Source organism: Neoarius graeffei, chromosome 24 (assembly GCF_027579695.1).
Source record: "Neoarius graeffei isolate fNeoGra1 chromosome 24, fNeoGra1.pri, whole genome shotgun sequence".
Taxonomy (NCBI): domain Eukaryota; kingdom Metazoa; phylum Chordata; class Actinopteri; order Siluriformes; family Ariidae; genus Neoarius; species Neoarius graeffei.
Window position 1 is genome coordinate 43778214 of NC_083592.1, and position 17080 is coordinate 43795293.

At 45.3% G+C, this 17080-nt stretch overlaps 1 protein-coding gene across 1 annotated transcript in view; it reads right to left on the bottom strand.

Moving 5' to 3' along the window:
• Nucleotides 1–17080, bottom strand: part of pdzd2 (PDZ domain containing 2) — a 268490-nt gene that overhangs the window by 222386 nt on the left and 29024 nt on the right. Inside the window, exon 2 of the mRNA XM_060907275.1 lies at nt 1–694. This exon is cut by the window's left edge and continues 239 nt beyond it. Within this exon, the coding sequence (XP_060763258.1) occupies nt 1–270 (270 nt within the window). The 5' untranslated portion in view covers nt 271–694. The remainder of the gene's footprint in view (nt 695–17080) is intronic.

Sequence of the window (17080 nt, forward strand, 5' to 3'; positions counted from 1 at the left end):
CCCATCTCCTTCCGCTTTGCTTAAGCAGACCGCCCGCACTTCCACGTCTGCTTCGTCCTTAAGCGTGCTGCCATTGCATGGGCGGCTCTCGCAATCTGTAAAGTTCAGCTGGATGTACTCTACAAGTTTGCGGACTGCAGCCTGACATGGCGTAGTGCTGCCTGCTTTCTTCCCGAACTCATCCTCCCGGTCCTGCTCGCCCTGGTTTACCTTCAGCCAGCTCTCCAGCAGAGACAGGTGACTCAGTGCGTTTTCCTGGGTGATGGGCATCCTCGCTGCTGCTGCTGCTGCTGGGCCTGCCTGGGCCTTCCCTGCATGGTGGGTCTAATGGTGTGGGTTTTTTTGTTTTGTTTTTTTTTCCAATTCTGGGATTCTTAATAGGTGGGTGGGGTCAAATAAACAAAACAGTGCTTGCCTCCATCTGATACAGGCACCCCTCAGACTTCAGAACTACAGTACCGACATCCCTTAATGTTACATTTGGCCTACAAAGGACCATGATGTCATCCAGAAAAATAAAGACGGGGAGGGAAAAGGCTTTTTAGACTATAAGGGGTAACCAGAGAATGTGTGCCATTAACTGGCCTGCTTGGGTCATTCCAAATCCAATTTCCAGCCCAGTAAAAGCAGGAATTCCTGCAGCACTGCGAATATGGAGCTTAGATCCTGACTTCCAGGCGCCACAGACATTCACCTACAGAGGAGAACAGCAGGACTCGTATTAGTACGGATAAAAAAAACACGTGCATTTATCTCAGCCATGCCTTTACCTTCCTCAACACTGTATTCAGCTGTATAGATACCAACCTGACTCAATTGCCAAACCACTGGCCAGATGTTACAATGGTGTAAATTAACCTTTTTTTTTTCTTTTTTTTCCCCGTCCGACAGATCTGCAAACCACATTTCTGACATTTTTTAACTACACACTCTCGGCTCTGACCACAATCAAATTACTACCTTGGGTACGTTCTCAAAATAACATGCATTTGTGCCCTAGAAAACCACATCCGCACAACTCACAGATGCACTTTGCTTATGATCAAACACTTTTACATGCCTGTAAACAGAAGATTCGTCCAAATAACATCAGGTTAGCACTTTGAAAGAGAGTTTCAGTACAGGACGTAGCAGATCAGGGGTACATTCCTGGCCATTGCTTACAGTAAAAGGTACTGAAAGCAATACTACTTAGAAATGCATCACTGTAAAGTGTTTATTTGGCAGGTTCCTATGTGTTGGACCGAAATTCATGTCATGTGCCGAAGAAAACGTGTACCTCGTAAGCAGTTACTTCAAAGTTCAGCAGTCAGTTTCCATTGGACTAAGATGTAACAGTGACTCAAATATTAGATAGATAGATAGATAGATAGATAGATAGATAGATAGATAGATAGATAGATAGATAGATAGATAGATAGATAGATAAAATAATAATCATCGTAAAAATGAAGCAAGCAATACTGCACACTAATGCTTCCTCTGCTAAAAACATCTCATCTCATCTCATCTCATCTCATCATCTCTAGCCGCTTTATCCTGTTCTACAGGGTCGCAGGCAAGCTGGAGCCTATCCCAGCTGACTACAGGCGAAAGGCGGGGTACACCCTGGACAAGTCGCCAGGTCATCACAGGGCTGACACATAGGCTACGTTTACATTACGTCGAATCAGCGGATCATCAGATTAACGTTCTTAAAACGATTCGCGTTTACACTAAAACCGTTAGCCGTGCACACAGCAACGCCAATACGCGGATACGCTCGGCTCCGCAGGCATCCTGCGCTCCAAATCACTCCGCCCTGAACAGCGAGTGCCCTCTGGAGGGTGCGCACTCCGGCCCTGCGCAGCTCACACAGCGCGCGAGTGAAGTGCACAAGCCACGATTCGGGACTGAGCCGCTGTGTGTGTGATCCCAGCGCATATCACTTACCACTTGCAAGTGGAAGGATGGCAAGCCTAAAGACAATCATAACTACACAATGGGCAGTATTTGCATCAGTATTTGCAGTATTTTCATACTTTTATACTCTTTAATGAAAGGTGATACAAGGCGGAAGTCCGCGCCGTTTTTCAGCAGTCGCGTCACATGACCAACGCCAGCGAATCAGGAAGGTGGATGTCACAGTGACGTTGTCCAATGAGACGCCAGCTAGAGCTCAGCACAGCGTATCCGCGTATTTTGAATGTTTACACAGCACCGGAGCTGACACGATCTGGATTGAATACGTGGACGCTGGCGGATTCCCGTTTCCAGGCGTTTCCAGACGGTTTAATGTAAACGGACAGTGCATCTGCGAAGAAAACGAGACAGATACGGTCTAGTGTAAACGTAGCCATAGACACAGACAACCATTCACACTCACATTCACACCTACGGTCAATTTAGAGTCACCAGTTAACCTAACCTGCATGTCTTTGGACTGTGGGGGAAACCGGAGCACCCGGAGGAAACCCATGTGGACACGGGGAGAACATGCAAACTCCGCACAGAAAGGCCCTCGCCGGCCACGGGGCTCGAACCCGGACCTTCTTGCTGTGAGGCGACAGCGCTAACCACTACACCACCGTGCCGCCCTGCTAAAAACATATGAATAGGAATTGGTCTAATGATTGACATTAAGCATTTAAATTATTATATATTGTTGGGAAACACATTTGTCTTACCATCATTGCATTACATTAATGGCATTTAGCAAACGCTCTTACCCAGAGCGACGTACAATATACCCAGAGCAGCCTGGGGAGCAGTTTGGGGTTAGGTGCCTTGCTCAAGGGCACTTCATCCATTCCTGCTGGTCCAGGGACTCAAACTGGTGACCTTTTGGTCCCAAAGCTGCTTTTCTAACCATTAGGCCATGGCTTCCTATGACTTGTGAAGACTTTCAATTTACACACTTATTAACGTTGCAGTTAAACAATGTTATGCAACACCTAAATTTATGGTCCCCTGTTGAATGCTACAGAAGTACATAGGATTGAGACGACATTGGGCATTGGTTATTTACAAATGTTACGAAATGTCTAAGTGACTGATTCTAAGGCCAGATATTTTTTAAAATATATTTTTACTTGGCCAAAAATCATGTGATAAATCATCTAGCCAAGACGACCTAGTCGCACGAGTTAGTCAAACGTGTCTGAGCTATGGAATATCTCTTATTAAGTATATTTTTGATGATAATTATGCACGATATTGCCAACGCACCCTGAAATGTTTTACCAGAGATGATGGCCTAGTCGATCAACCTGTGTTTTCTTTCTCTCTCTCTTCCCCCCCCCAATCTGTCCCTCTGAGTTACATGTTGATCCTGGGATTGAGATGCTGGCCTCTTCTGCCCCTCAGACCTGCTTGATCCATCCTGGTGCCCTGTGTCTGGTCGGAGTTTTATCGCTCCGCTCCTGTGAAGGACGGCCCCATGAGGACAGTTGAGGGTTATACCTGTTAAAACTGTTAATATTATAGTCAGGCTGTCTGTTGTTGCCCAAATGAGGATGGGTTCCCTTTTGAGTCTGGTTCCTCTCGAGGTTTCTTCCTCGTGCCGTCTGAGGGAGTTTTTCCTTGCCACCGTCGCCACAGGCTTGCTCATTGGGGATAGATTAGGGATAAAATTAGCTCATGTTTTAAGTCGTTCAAATTCTGTAAAGCTGCTTTGCGACAATGTTTATTGTTAAAAGCGCTATACAAATAAACTTGATTTGATTTGATTCTGTTCACCAGTTATTGCTAAGTCATGATCTATACGACAGAAATGTTCTTCATATGATGCTCGTGCCATTTTAAAATTTTTAACGTGATTATTATTTCTAATTGTTGCTGTAGGCGGCACGGTGGTGTAGTGGTTAGCGCTGTCGCCTCACAGCAAGAAGGTCCGGGTTCGAGCCCCGTGGCCGGCGAGGGCCTTTCTGTGCAGAGTTTGCATGTTGTCCGCGTGGGTTTCCTCCGGGTGCTCCGGTTTCCCCCACAGTCCAAAGACATGCAGGTTAGGTTAACTGGTGACTCTAAATTGACCGTAGGTGTGAATGTGAGTGTGAATGGTTGTCTGTGTCTATGTGTCAGCCCTGTGATGACCTGGCGACTTGTCCAGGGTGTACCCCGCCTTTCGCCCGTAGTCAGCTGGGATAGGCTCCAGCTTGCCTGCGACCCTGTAGAACAGGATAAAGCGGCTACAGATAATGAGATGAGATTGTTGCTGTATGTATATTGTTCTGATTTTATGCATTTATTAACTTTATGTTCTTTCCTTTTGGAGGCAATAAACACACTACTACTACTAAATTTAACTCCATCCCTAACTTCAGTAGCCAAAAAGAAATCTTTTGGCTTTTGTAAAAATAATAATAATAATTATTATTATTATTATTATTATTATTTGTTTAGTTGCTTGGGTGTTTATAAAAGCTATGTAAGGTTTTTTAAGCAGTTTTCCTTCTGGGGACCTGCCAAATGTCCCCACAACATTACTACCATCACATATTCTTATCGTCGTCAGACATTTGGTTCCCACCAAAATATATAAAACACACACGAACAATAAGCTTTCCAAATGAATTACTAAATGTATGTGTTAAAACAGGCTTTACTCCAATTCCCCCCGTTTTCTGTTGAAAACTCGTGCGCTGTAGTATCCTGTTCCAGTGACCCTGAGCCATGTTTAAACAAATTTTAAACATGCCATTCATTACTGCTGACATGATGTTTTACAAACTAAGAAAGAACGATATACAGGGCTGGCTGGCTGTATCCAGGCAAGCCTAGAGGCTGTTTTACTCTTTCCTCTGGTCTCGGAAATCAGATCCGTTTACAAACAGCCAATGGCTGCAAAAAAGCTCCAGTAACCAATAACTGCAACCGCTTGACCCTATCCAAGTAGCTGGCTGACACTTTTAGTTGAAATATGACAGAAAAGAGGACAATTTCCCAAAGCATCACACGTTAATATATGTCATATATCCAAATGGGACAAGGATTTTTCTCAACAACCAAGTTACCGTGGAACTCAAACACGGCTTATTAGTGTTTTACATGCATTGTTCACTTAAGATCTTTAAATAAGCTGCAACAATATGTACGCAGATCAAAGTTAAGAAACATGCATCAGGGGCCTCTGTTAGGACCATTAACTTTTGTCCCCTAAGCTGGTGAAAAACACTGACACAGCTTTCCTTTGTACACAAGGATTAAATTTCAGAATAAATACCTTTCCCGTTACCGTTTTTCATGTACTCCAGAGCACTGATGTAATGGAAGCTAAAAATAAAAACTGATGCCATAATCTCAGCAAATTCCAGAAAGTAAGAAGCCTGAGTTTCAAAGAGGAAGACAAACCCACGGTGCACGAATCCAGCGATGGTCAGTCCAAGATCATGTGTCACACTGCAAGGGTGGTCTTTCGGAGTCATTCTGCTTTTTCCATTACGATTAAAACTGCTGACGTTCTTGTCACTTGCCACAGCATTGTACTATTTATGCTGTTTTGTCTTCCATACTTCTGTACATGCTACTTTTTTTTGTTTTTCTAAAAGTACTGCCTTCAAAAAAAAAAAAAAAATCACCACTCAATGCAGCGGTTAGAAATGCAGACTGACAAATAACAAACTTGGAAGCCAAATGCGGGAGAAACAGTTTACTTAGACTTTTCTAAAGTAGGCCTCTGCAAATCCCCAGTAATCACAGAGAGCATACGCAGAGAAGCTTTGAAGAGGCCCCCACCGCAGCCTTACGGGGTTCTGCCCTAGTGCGAGGCAAATGATGGGTCATTATGGGTTGGCTCCAACTTTGATTTCATCTCCGTTTTGACCTGATAAATGTGGTCTTCTAATTATACAGGTAACAGGTTTCATTGTTAGGAGTAGCTAAAGCCCTAAGATGTCATTAGTCTTGCCATGAGAATGCAACGCGTGTTCTGTTTCTGAGATGAAAAGAAGGGGAACAACATGAAAGTGCTCCAGATATGTGCAATGGACCAATCAGTAGCCTGGGCACCTGGGACAAGAAGATTACATGGCCTGGGTTAACAGTTTTTTATTCATAGTCGCCTTGCAGACAAGTAGACTCAGGAAGCTAGCGGTCACCAGTGGGGGGCTTTCCCACTTATTCAAGAACCAGAGAAAGAAAGAAAAAAAAAAAAAAACTTACTCATTGACTTTCGCAAAACGAACATTTTAGTTTGGTATGTATATTTCAGAATCAGGAACACACAGTAACTCATGCTAGCACAAGTTACCACACAAGTAAACATCCATCCATTATCTCTGCTTCTTATCCATCAGGGTCATGAGGAAGCTGGAGCCAATCGCAGCTAACTTCGGGAGAGACAGGGTTCACCCTGGGCAGGTCTCCAATCTATCACAGAGCTAACACAAAGATGAACAAGCATTCATCCTCACATTCAATCCTTTGGGCAACTTATACCCCTTTTCCACCAAATCAGTTCCAGGGCTGGTTCGGGGCCAGTGCTGGTGCTGGTTCACAACTCGTTCAACTTGCGAGCCAGCTGAGAACCAGTTTGCTTTTCCATAGCTCGCGGTGCTAAGGGAAGACACGTCATTACGTCGCTGTATACGTCAGTTACGTCGTTGTATACGTCATTACGTCGCTGTATACGTCAGTTACTTCGCTACGTTTGCATAAACCTTGGCGTGAATATCGAAGCAAAAACAACATGGAAGAAGCAGCAGCAACAACAATAATAATAATAATGGATGACTTTGCGTTTGTACAGCTGCTGCTTCTCGTCGCTTAAAAATGGCGATCTTTCACGGTCTTGTTATTGTTGTTGGTCTTAACAGCTCCACCCCCCCGCTGACGTAAGCAATTCTCTGGCCCAGCAGAGAGTTGGTGCTAGCCTGGAACCGGTTTTTCTGGCCCCGGAGCCAGTTCTTTGTCAGTGGAAACAGAAAACCCGGTTCCAAACTAAGCACTGGCCCCGAACCAGCCCTGGAACTGCTTTGGTGGAAAAGGGGCATTAGAGTAGCCAGTTGACCTCATCTGCATGTCTTTGGACTGTAGGAGGAAACCGGAGCACCTGAAGGAACCCCACACAGGCACGGGGAGAATACGTAAACTTTGTACAGAAAGGCCCCAGTCAGACATAAGGCTCGAACCCAGAACCTTCTTGCTGTGAGGTGACAGTGCCAACCACTGTACTACCATGCCACCCACGGGTAAACATGTTGATAAATAAAGACACTCGCCAGACTCAAATGTGATCGAATAGATTATAAAGTGTATCAAGTGTAATTCAGGTCAGCATCCAGCACCATCGTATCCCATTTAAGACAGCAGTTTTAGCCATTCATTTAAAACAATATGGAAAGGGAAATCATTCTGCATCCACCCACACCACTGTCTAAAGGGGTGTTCACACGGCAACTTTTACTCCGGTGTAGCACCGGGGCTGCCCCGGTACAGCGTTCACACGGTACAAAGTTATACCGGTGTAGCCCCTGAAAGCTGCTTAAACCGGTGCAAATCTAACCCTGCTCGGGAGGTGGTTTAAGAAATGTACTCCGGAGTAAATGCGAGTTTGCGGGGCAGCACCGATATATAAAATGGGACGTCTGAACGCTACAGGGGTAGACTCGCTACGCGTGAGGAGAGTTGATTACATACGGGCATTGCATAATTTGCATCCTGGTATTTTGCGCTTCCAAAATGGAGAATATCAACAACAACAGAACTGCGTGTCTTCCAGTGTTGCCAGATTGGGCGGTTTTAAGTGCATTTTGACGGATTTGAACATATTTTGGGCTGGAAAACGTCAGCAGTATCTGGCAACACTGGTGTCTTCATCCACGTTGTTTTCCCGGCGCTTGGTGATGCCATGACAACCGGGAAAAGGAAGTACATTTTTGCGCATATTTCATTTCCGCATTATTACTATCGTATAGCACGGTCGCAAAAACTGCCGTGTGAACGCAAGTGGGGCTGCACCGGTGCTAACACGCTTCTCTCTAGTAAGCAGGGTTGTGACATGAACGCTCCACAAAATTTACACTGGTGTAAGATATCTCATCTCATCTCATCTCATCATCTCTAGCTGCTTTATCCTTCTACAGGGTCGCAGGCAAGCTGGAGCCTATCCCAGCTGACTACGGGCGAAAGGCGGGGTACACCCTGGACAAGTCGCCAGGTCATCACAGGGCTGACACAGACACAGACAACCATTCACACTCACATTCACACCTACGGTCAATTTAGAGTCACCAGTTAACCTAACCTGCATGTCTTTGGACTGTGGGGGAAACCGGAGCACCCGGAGGAAACCCACGCGGACACGGGGAGAACATGCAAACTCCACACAGAAAGGCCCTTGCCGGCCCCGGGGCTCGAACCCAGGACCTTCTTGCTGTGAGGCGACAGCGCTAACCACTACACCACCGTGCCGCCCCGGTGTAAGATATATCGCAACAAAATACATCGGTGCAGCATCGATGCAAATATGTGCCGTGTGAACACCCCTATTATTAGGCTTACAGACATGGCAGTTTGCCAGGTGGGGTGTTAGGTCAAGGGAAAACCCTAGCAGCTAATGCTAAGGGTACAGATGGCACTGGCACAAACTCAGACCAATCTGCTCAGAGCATGGTATGTTAATCCAGTGTATGGAGTTAAAGCCAAAAAAAAAAAAAAAAACACAGTATTGCTCCCAGGCAGAAGTATTGGGGACATGTGGTACTTGGGCCAATCGTCTCAGGTTGGGCAACATGCGTTAATCTTTGGTGTCTATTACCTACAACAGTTAGGCAACAGAGAATACCAAAAAAAGTTCTTCAGATCATCAATCTTTGTGCTTGTTTCTCCATTAAACAAGAAAAAAGTTCATTTTTAAAAACACAGATTTATATTTGTATTCATGTTCTATTTATATTCCTACCTAAGATGTATTCCTGTCTCACTTCCTGCCAGTGGGATCAGCTCTGGATCTGCCGAGACCCTGATCAGAACATGACGACATGCTTGCTTAATTACTGAATGAATGGAAATGATTTTTTCCCCCCGAAAAACTCTCTTCTCTGGTTAGTACCTTACTTGAATTGGTCAGTGAAGATTATTGAAAGTATAAATGAAGTGGATATCCTCTTTCTGACTGTCAGCCTGCACCCACAGCCTTGTGAGAGTGAGACCGATCGACCTGCAGATGACAGATCTGTGCGGCACTCGGGATATCCGAACGCGAGCAGTGTCATGTGTGGTCAGTGTAAAGTGAGACCCCCTTTGTTTCCTGCTCGGGAGCAATATCCACCCCCTTCCTTTCTGCACAGCGACATATGGCCATGTTACAGCCGTTTTCAGCCGTTCCTACATGCCACATGTCGCACAGTCTTCATTCTGAGAGCTATGGGACACACTTCAGATAGAATTGACTTTAATGGACTGCCACAAGAGCTGTTCGTACAAATCAAATGAGATACTTACTACACACTTAACACTGGCAGACTCGTGAAGAAGTCTTTCGAAAGAAAGACACTGTACACTTTATACATAGAGGAAAACAAAGACGGGGATTTAAATGAACCGTTTTGTCTTTTTTTAAGGAACAATACGTATATTTATTAAATTCTTCATATTAAGGTGCCAAGAGCTTAGTCTGTCCTCCTAAACATAAAAGCAAACCAGAATATTAACAGCAGGTTAAATCAGCTGCAGTAATGCTTCAGTTCTTCTGCCGAGAGCAAGTCAAGGGTGAAAATCGTTCTTGATAAACTACTCGATGCAAAACTCGTCTTTTATTTCATACATTTAGTCAAGGATTAGAAGTTTAATGTTCAGCGCATAATATGAAACGTTAGTTTAGCGCCAGTTTCCATTTGGCATTTGGGTTGTTTTAAAATCCGCTCAGATTTTAGACGTTGTCTTTCCACTTGCAGCGCTTCATGTGCAAACATTAGATCCAATGTCTATGGTTAATGGAAACAGTAAGGTGGTGTTTACATTAGACCGTATCCGTCTCGTTTTCGTCGCGGATGCACTGTCCGTTCACATTAAAACGCCGGGAAACGACTCCACAGGCGGAACAACTTGAATCCGCCAGGGCCCACGTACTCAACCCAGTTCGTATCTGATCCGGTGCTGTGTAAACATTGAGATACGAGGAAACGCAGTGCTGAGCTCTAGCTGACGTCGTCATTGGACAACGTCACTGTGACATCCATCTTCCTGATTCGCTGGCGTTGTTCATGCCACGTTGGTCATGTGACGCGACTGCTGAAAAACGGCGCTGACTTCACTTCCTGCTATTGTTTCCGCCTTGTATCACCTTTTTGTTTTTCATTAAAGAGTATAAAAGTATGAATATAATGCTTTGCTTTGTCATTCTTAAATGTTGTTCATGGTAAGATGCAAATACTGCCCATTGTGTAGTTATGATTGTCTTTAGGCTTGCCATCCTTCCACTTGCAAGTGGTGAGTGACTTGCGCATGCCCGATATGCGCTGGGATCACACACACAGCGGCTCAGTCCCGAATCACTGCTCGTGCGCTTCACTCGCGCGCTCTGTGAGCTGCGCAGGGCCGGAGTGCGCACCCTCCAGAGGGCACTCGCTGTTCAGGGCGGAGTGATTTGGAGCACAGCCGCTGAGGAGGAAGCGCTGAGCCGCACTGACACATTTCAACTTACGTGCCGTCTAATTAGTCATGTGATTAGCGTATCCGTGTATTGGCGTTGCTGTGTGCACGCGAATCGTTTTAAAAACGTTAATCTGATGATCCGCTGATACGGTCTAATGTAAACACCACCTAAGTACGGGGAAATAGCAGTGCTTTGTTTAATGCAACGGTTGCATGTGTGCACTCTTCTTGAATCAAATTGCATTGAGAAATTAATCAAGATTGGGATTTCTCATCTCATCTCATTATCTCTAGCCGCTTTATCCTTCTACAGGGTCGCAGGCAAGCTGGAGCCTATCCCAGCTGACTACGGGCGAAAGGCGGGGTACACCCTGGACAAGTCGCCAGGTCATCACAGGGCTGACACATAGACACAGACAACCATTCACACTCACATTCACACCTACGGTCAATTTAGAGTCACCAGTTAACCTAACCTGCATGTCTTTGGACTGTGGGGGAAACCGGAGCACCCGGAGGAAACCCACGCGGACACGGGGAGAACATGCAAACTCCACACAGAAAGGCCCTCGTCGGCCACGGGGCTCGAACCCAGGACCTTCTTGCTGTGAGGCGACAGCGCTAACCACTACACCACCGTGCCGCCAAGATTGGGATTTAATATGATAATTTTTTTTTCCCGCAGCCCCGATTTATAACCTTCCACAAGAGAAACTATATGTGCAGTAATTACACCCTCATTTACTGTAAGTGAATCATATTCTTATGAAAATAATATGTAACAAGACCGTCAATGATGGCGTAGCTCACTCCGGCCCCGTCTAGTTAATTCATAGTTGTTAGTGGAAGCCCTGTGCGTCTAAAACGAATCCAAAACAGCGAGGAATTGACCGAGAAGAAGCAATTTTTGTTGAACTGCTCATTAAGGCTTAATTAGTCCATAACTTAATTAATAACTGTAATTAAGGAAATCTGAGTCGAAGTTATATGCACCCTAAGTACTCCTACCTTCATGCCAGGAAAAATAAAAATCCGTGAAGAACTGAGGAAGAAGAAGCGATGTGTGTGGAAACTGGGGTTTCATTAGGGCTTAATTACTCCATATCTTCATTAGTAATTGCAATTATGCAAATTTGGGTAGACGCGATATGCACCCCAGGCAGACCTACTTTCCTGCCAAAAAGAATAAAAATCTGTGAAGAATTGAAGGAGAAGAAGCGATTATCACGAAACGTGGATGACGCTGGACGGACAACACATGATGGCATGAGCTCACTGCCCGTCAGCCGGATGAGCTAATAAGGTGAAGTCTTAGGCATTCAAAATCATATTTATGCAGTATTTGCCATATTGTAGCACAATTAACGTTCTTTTGGACTAATAAGTATGATATAATCAACAAATTAAGCACTGACTTCTTTCCAATGATGAATCCAAGCACGGGCCAGGCACCATGATGCAAACGAGCCTTTATATGGCACAAACAAGCTTTTATTCACCGTTCACCACATTGGTTTGCTTCTGGCCTTAATGGTTAGTGAGAGGAGAAAAACACACATTACGTACACTGTTACCTGGAGCCATGCAGTCTGGCATCTACTGCACACCTGAATGCCTGTTCACTCATGATGATGGATTTGCAGGGTGGAAAAACCTCCGTTGTTATTCAGCTGCTGATATTGAATGTGTTTTGTGTTCCAGTGCTCATGAATCACTGATGGTTTTGTTCAGAAAGCATCCCTTTGTGCCTACTATAGCAAACATCTGTGTAATTTACACAACTAAAGAACCAGGTGTACGGCTCCCTGGCCTTAAGCAACATCTCTCTGCTTCGCAACACGCTAACAAAAAAACTGATTTATTGAAATAAGTGGGGAAAAAAATGGTTCTGACAAAACAAAGGGAGGTTTCCTGAATGCTTTCCAGTTGGCTCCATCCCTTCAAGACTTTTCAGCAAGAAAAATGAACCCGGGAAAGTATGCGCCTCTATTGTGGCCTGTTATGCCGCTTTTCCACTACAAACGCGGCTGAGTCGGGCTGAGCCGTGCCGTGCTGAGTCGAGCTGAGTGGGGCTGTTGGAGTTGCATTTCGACTACAACCGCGCTGAACCGTGCTGGCTGGAAGTGGGTGGACACATTGGGTGGAGTTAGCGAAAGTGGGTGGACGCTACGTGATGTCGTTAAGCAGCGCAAACAGTGACATCAGTGAGCGTTTAAGCGGTAGTCTCACGACCCGAATAGTAAACAATAAACATGGAGGACATGGAGTCGTTAGTGTTGCCGGTCTTGGTGCTGTGGCTTGTTATCACCGACAACGCCAACAGATACTGGCAAGAGCGTATAGATGAGGCGAGGCGCATAAGGCTTCAGAAATTCTCGTAATTCGTAATTCTTCTTCTTCCGGGTTTGCGGTATTTACAGATCCCAGCGTGCTCGCGGGGCGTGTGTGGGCATGTGAGGACACTCCTCCTCACCAATCAGTGCACAGGGGAGTGTCTGCTCACGCCCCCAGCCTCACTCGGCTCGGTTTGGCTCGCTTCAGCCCCACTCCAAAACGGTGCGAGTTTTAGGGGCTAAGCAGGGCTGAAGCGAGCCGAGTCGTGCTGTTTTTTGGTAGTCGAAACGCGAGCCGTGTCGGGCTGAAGTGAGCTGAAGCGAGCTGAAAAAGGGTAGTGGAAAAGGGCCATTAGAGACAACACCTTAAGTAAGAAATGATTATGTTTATATCTAAAGAGTCTAGTACTCTTCATTAGTCAATGTGGTCAAGAACCGCCCACTGGTCTACAGCCTGACTCACACCAACACTGTCTAAGCAAACTCCAAAGTCACGGAGTTGGTTTGTGAGGGTTGATTTAAAGTGCATATCACGGGTAAATTCAGGAGCAAGATCAACGTAATTCTCCTATTTTATATTAAACTTTGGTCAAATATCTGTAACATTCTGCATTCTCTGCAATTTTTTTTTTTACCTTGCGGAATACCAGAAAAATTCAGTTGAAATCAAGCCATTTGAGGTGAATTGGTCCGCCTCTGAAAAAACTTGGCATTTGGATTTCCCGGCAAACATTGATTTTCGTGATGTCGCATGCGGGACGCCTCCTTCTGAATCCTACGTCAGCGCTGGTTTGTTTATGAGAAAACGACCTGATGGTTTTCTGCAAATTTCTTCAACGTTATCACATAATTATTAAAATGGTTAACAGATGTATCGTAGGAGGGTGTAGCAACACCAGTCTTGATGGGATTATGGTGCGTTCATGTGCTATGGGAATTATGGTAAATACCAAACGCCGACATGGAAAGCACACATGAACGCCCCCTCTTGTGGTATTTTCCACTGGGCAACTCGTAGAAAATTTTGATACACGAGTTGCCGAGATGAGATGAACTTTAACCTTTTCAACATGGCGGCGAGCGGTACAAGACTAGCTTATGAACCAAGAAAGAAGTGGTTTTCACCTACGGAAAGCTGACTCTCACCTTTTAAACGAGTCATGTTATGTATATTATATTATTATAATATGTATATTATAGCCTAATACAAAATATTCTGTGGCTGTCCAAAGAACGCCAACAATGATCTAGATACTGGCTACTCTCATTGTGGCTACAGCCAAATTTTCAAAAACTGCGTGGCATTCAATGTGTTAAGAAAATCTCTACTTGTCATGATCAGGAAATATTCAGCATTTTTTGACTTTTGATAACTCATATTCCTGCTGCAGCTGATGAACAAGGCAATCTATAATTGTTTTAGCCAAATAACAGGCCTGATTCTGAATCTGGTCCACCATCTTTAATTTGTCAACAACAACAAAAACATGTGAACACAACACACTGGTAAATACCACTTCCCAACTGGAAAATATCATCTTCCCATAGCACATGAATGCAGCATTAGTACTCATCGTTTCCCAAAAGACCGGACAATGAGAGAGAAATGGGAGCGCTTGGTCTACACAGGCTGTGCACTGAAACCGTGCAAAGCTCTCGCAGCCTGCTGGCGCTTCCGCAGGTAACGTCACGAATCTGGCTCCAGACTCCCTTGGGATTTTTCCAGACGCGTTTTGTTATTTAATTTTTTTCTGCTGTAGACAGATGGCCTTGTGCAAAATTACCCTTCTGGATGAGTGTGTAAAGGGACATACTTTCATATTAAAAAAAAACCCACGAAATTGGTCCAGGATATGCACTTTAAAGGTGACATACACTCACCGGCCACTTTAATAGGAACTTGTTCTTGAGTCTAATGCCCCTTTTCCACCAAAGCAGTTCCAGGGCTGGTTCGGGGCCAGTGCTTAGTTTGGAACCAGGTTTTCTGTTTCCACTGACAAAGAACTGGCTCTGGGGCCAGAAAAACCGGTTCCAGGCTAGCACCAACTCTCTGCTGGGCCAGAGGAAAGAACTGCTTACGTCGGGGGGGGGGGGGGGGGGGGGGGGAGTTGTTAAGACCAACAACAATAGCAAGATCGTGAAAGGTCGCCATTTTTAAGTGGCGAGAAGCAGCAGCTGTACAAACGCAAAGTCATCCATTATTATTATTGTTGTTGCTGTTGCTGCTGCTGCTTCTTCTCCGTGTTGTTGTTGCTACGATGTTCGTGCCAAGGTTTATACAAACGCAGCGACGTAACTGACGTATACAGCGACGTAATGACGTGGCTCCCCTTAGCACCCTGAGTTATGGAAAAGCAAACTGGTTCTCAGCTGGCTCGCAAGTTGAACGAGTTGTGAACCAGCACCCAGTCCTCTTTAAGTGGACCAAAAAGTGGACCAACAGAAAAAGAACTCAGTTCTTTTTTTGTGTTCACACTGTGAATTTATTACAAAGAGGACTGGGTTCTCTTTCTGGTCCAGTTAAGCTTTGATGGGGCCTCAGTCCTCTTTCTGTTCACACCAGGTCCTCTGGAGCCCTCAGACCCCCAGTGCATGGAATTCTGGGTAATTTTCTCTTGAATCAAAATGTCTGCTGCCATGCTTGCCCTGCTGTATTCTTTGATCAAAATAGTGCGGATTAAGGAAAATAAATTTATTCCAGCGGCTGTGGTAAGTTCCAAAAGGAAGTTGAGTTTCCCTGCTACAGTCACGTGACCAACTACGGCAAACGAAGAAGGTTAAACTACAGTGAAAAAGGCAAAGTGAACCTGATGCGCTTTTTGTTCACAATGCGCAGATTAGGCGAACCGTACCGTTGATTTTTAGCGAACCGTACTGAGACCACCTCCTGAGGTGGTCTCAGTTCAGTTTGCTTTAAAGGGGTCTGGGTACGGTTGGAGTGTTCACATATGCGCAAAAAATGCTGAGTCATCGATCTGAGTTCGGTTAGATGGCTGAAAGGGACCAAGTGTGAAAACACCCTGAGTCTGGTTCCTTTAAAGGGGACCACGTGCGAAAACACCCTAAGACTCCTGTTCTTGGCTGCAGGAGTGGAACCCAATGTGGTCTTCTGCTGTTGCATGCTGAGGTGCTTTTCTGCTCACCACGGTTGTAAAAGAGTTGCTATATCCTTCCTGGCAAAAAAAAGCTCTAACCAATCTGGCTATTTTCCTCTGACCTCTCTTATCAACAAGGCATTTGTTTCCATCCACAGAACTGTCCCTCAATCGATAATGCTTTTTGTTTTTCGCACCATTCTGTGCAAACTCGAGAGACCGTTGTGTGTGAAAACCCCAGGAGATCAGCAGTTTCTGAAATACTCAAACCAGTCCATCTGGCTCAAACCAACACCCATGCTACAGTGAAAGAAAAGTCACACTGAGATTACAATGTTTCCCATTTGGATGTTTGAAGTGAACATTAACTGAAGCTTTTGATTTGGATCTGCATGATTTTATGCATGATTAGATAACTGCATAAAACAGCAGGTGGATGGATGTATTTAATAAAAGTGGCCGGTGAGTGCATTATACCCCCTTTCCACATGTTTATACAGTTCCCTGAGGTCTTTGTGGGCGGCACAGCGGCGTAGTGGTTAGCACTGTTGCCTCACATCAAGAAGGTTCTGGGTTTGAGCCCAGTGGCCAATGGGGGCCTTTCTGTGTGGAGTTTGCGTGTTCTCCCTGTGTCTCCCACAGCTGAAAGACATGCGGTTAGGTTAACATGGGGTGGCCTTCGGCTGAGGTGCCCTTGAGTAAGGCACCTAAACCCCAACTGCTCCCCGGGTGCTGCAGCACGGCTGCCCACTGCTCTGGGTATTTGTGTGTGCTCATTGCTTCAGATGGGTTAAATGCAGAGAGGAATTTCACAAATGTTCATGTGATGAATAAAGTTGTTGTTCTCATCTCATCTCATTATCTCTAGCCGCTTTATCCTTCTACAGGGTCGCAGGCAAGCTGGAGCCTATCCCAGCTGACTACGGGCGAAAGGCGGGGTACACCCTGGACAAGTCGCCAGGTCATCACAGGGCTGACACAGAGACACAGACAACCATTCACACTCACATTCACACCTACGGTCAATTTAGAGTCACCAGTTAACCTAACCTGCATGTCTTTGGACTGTGGGGGAAACCG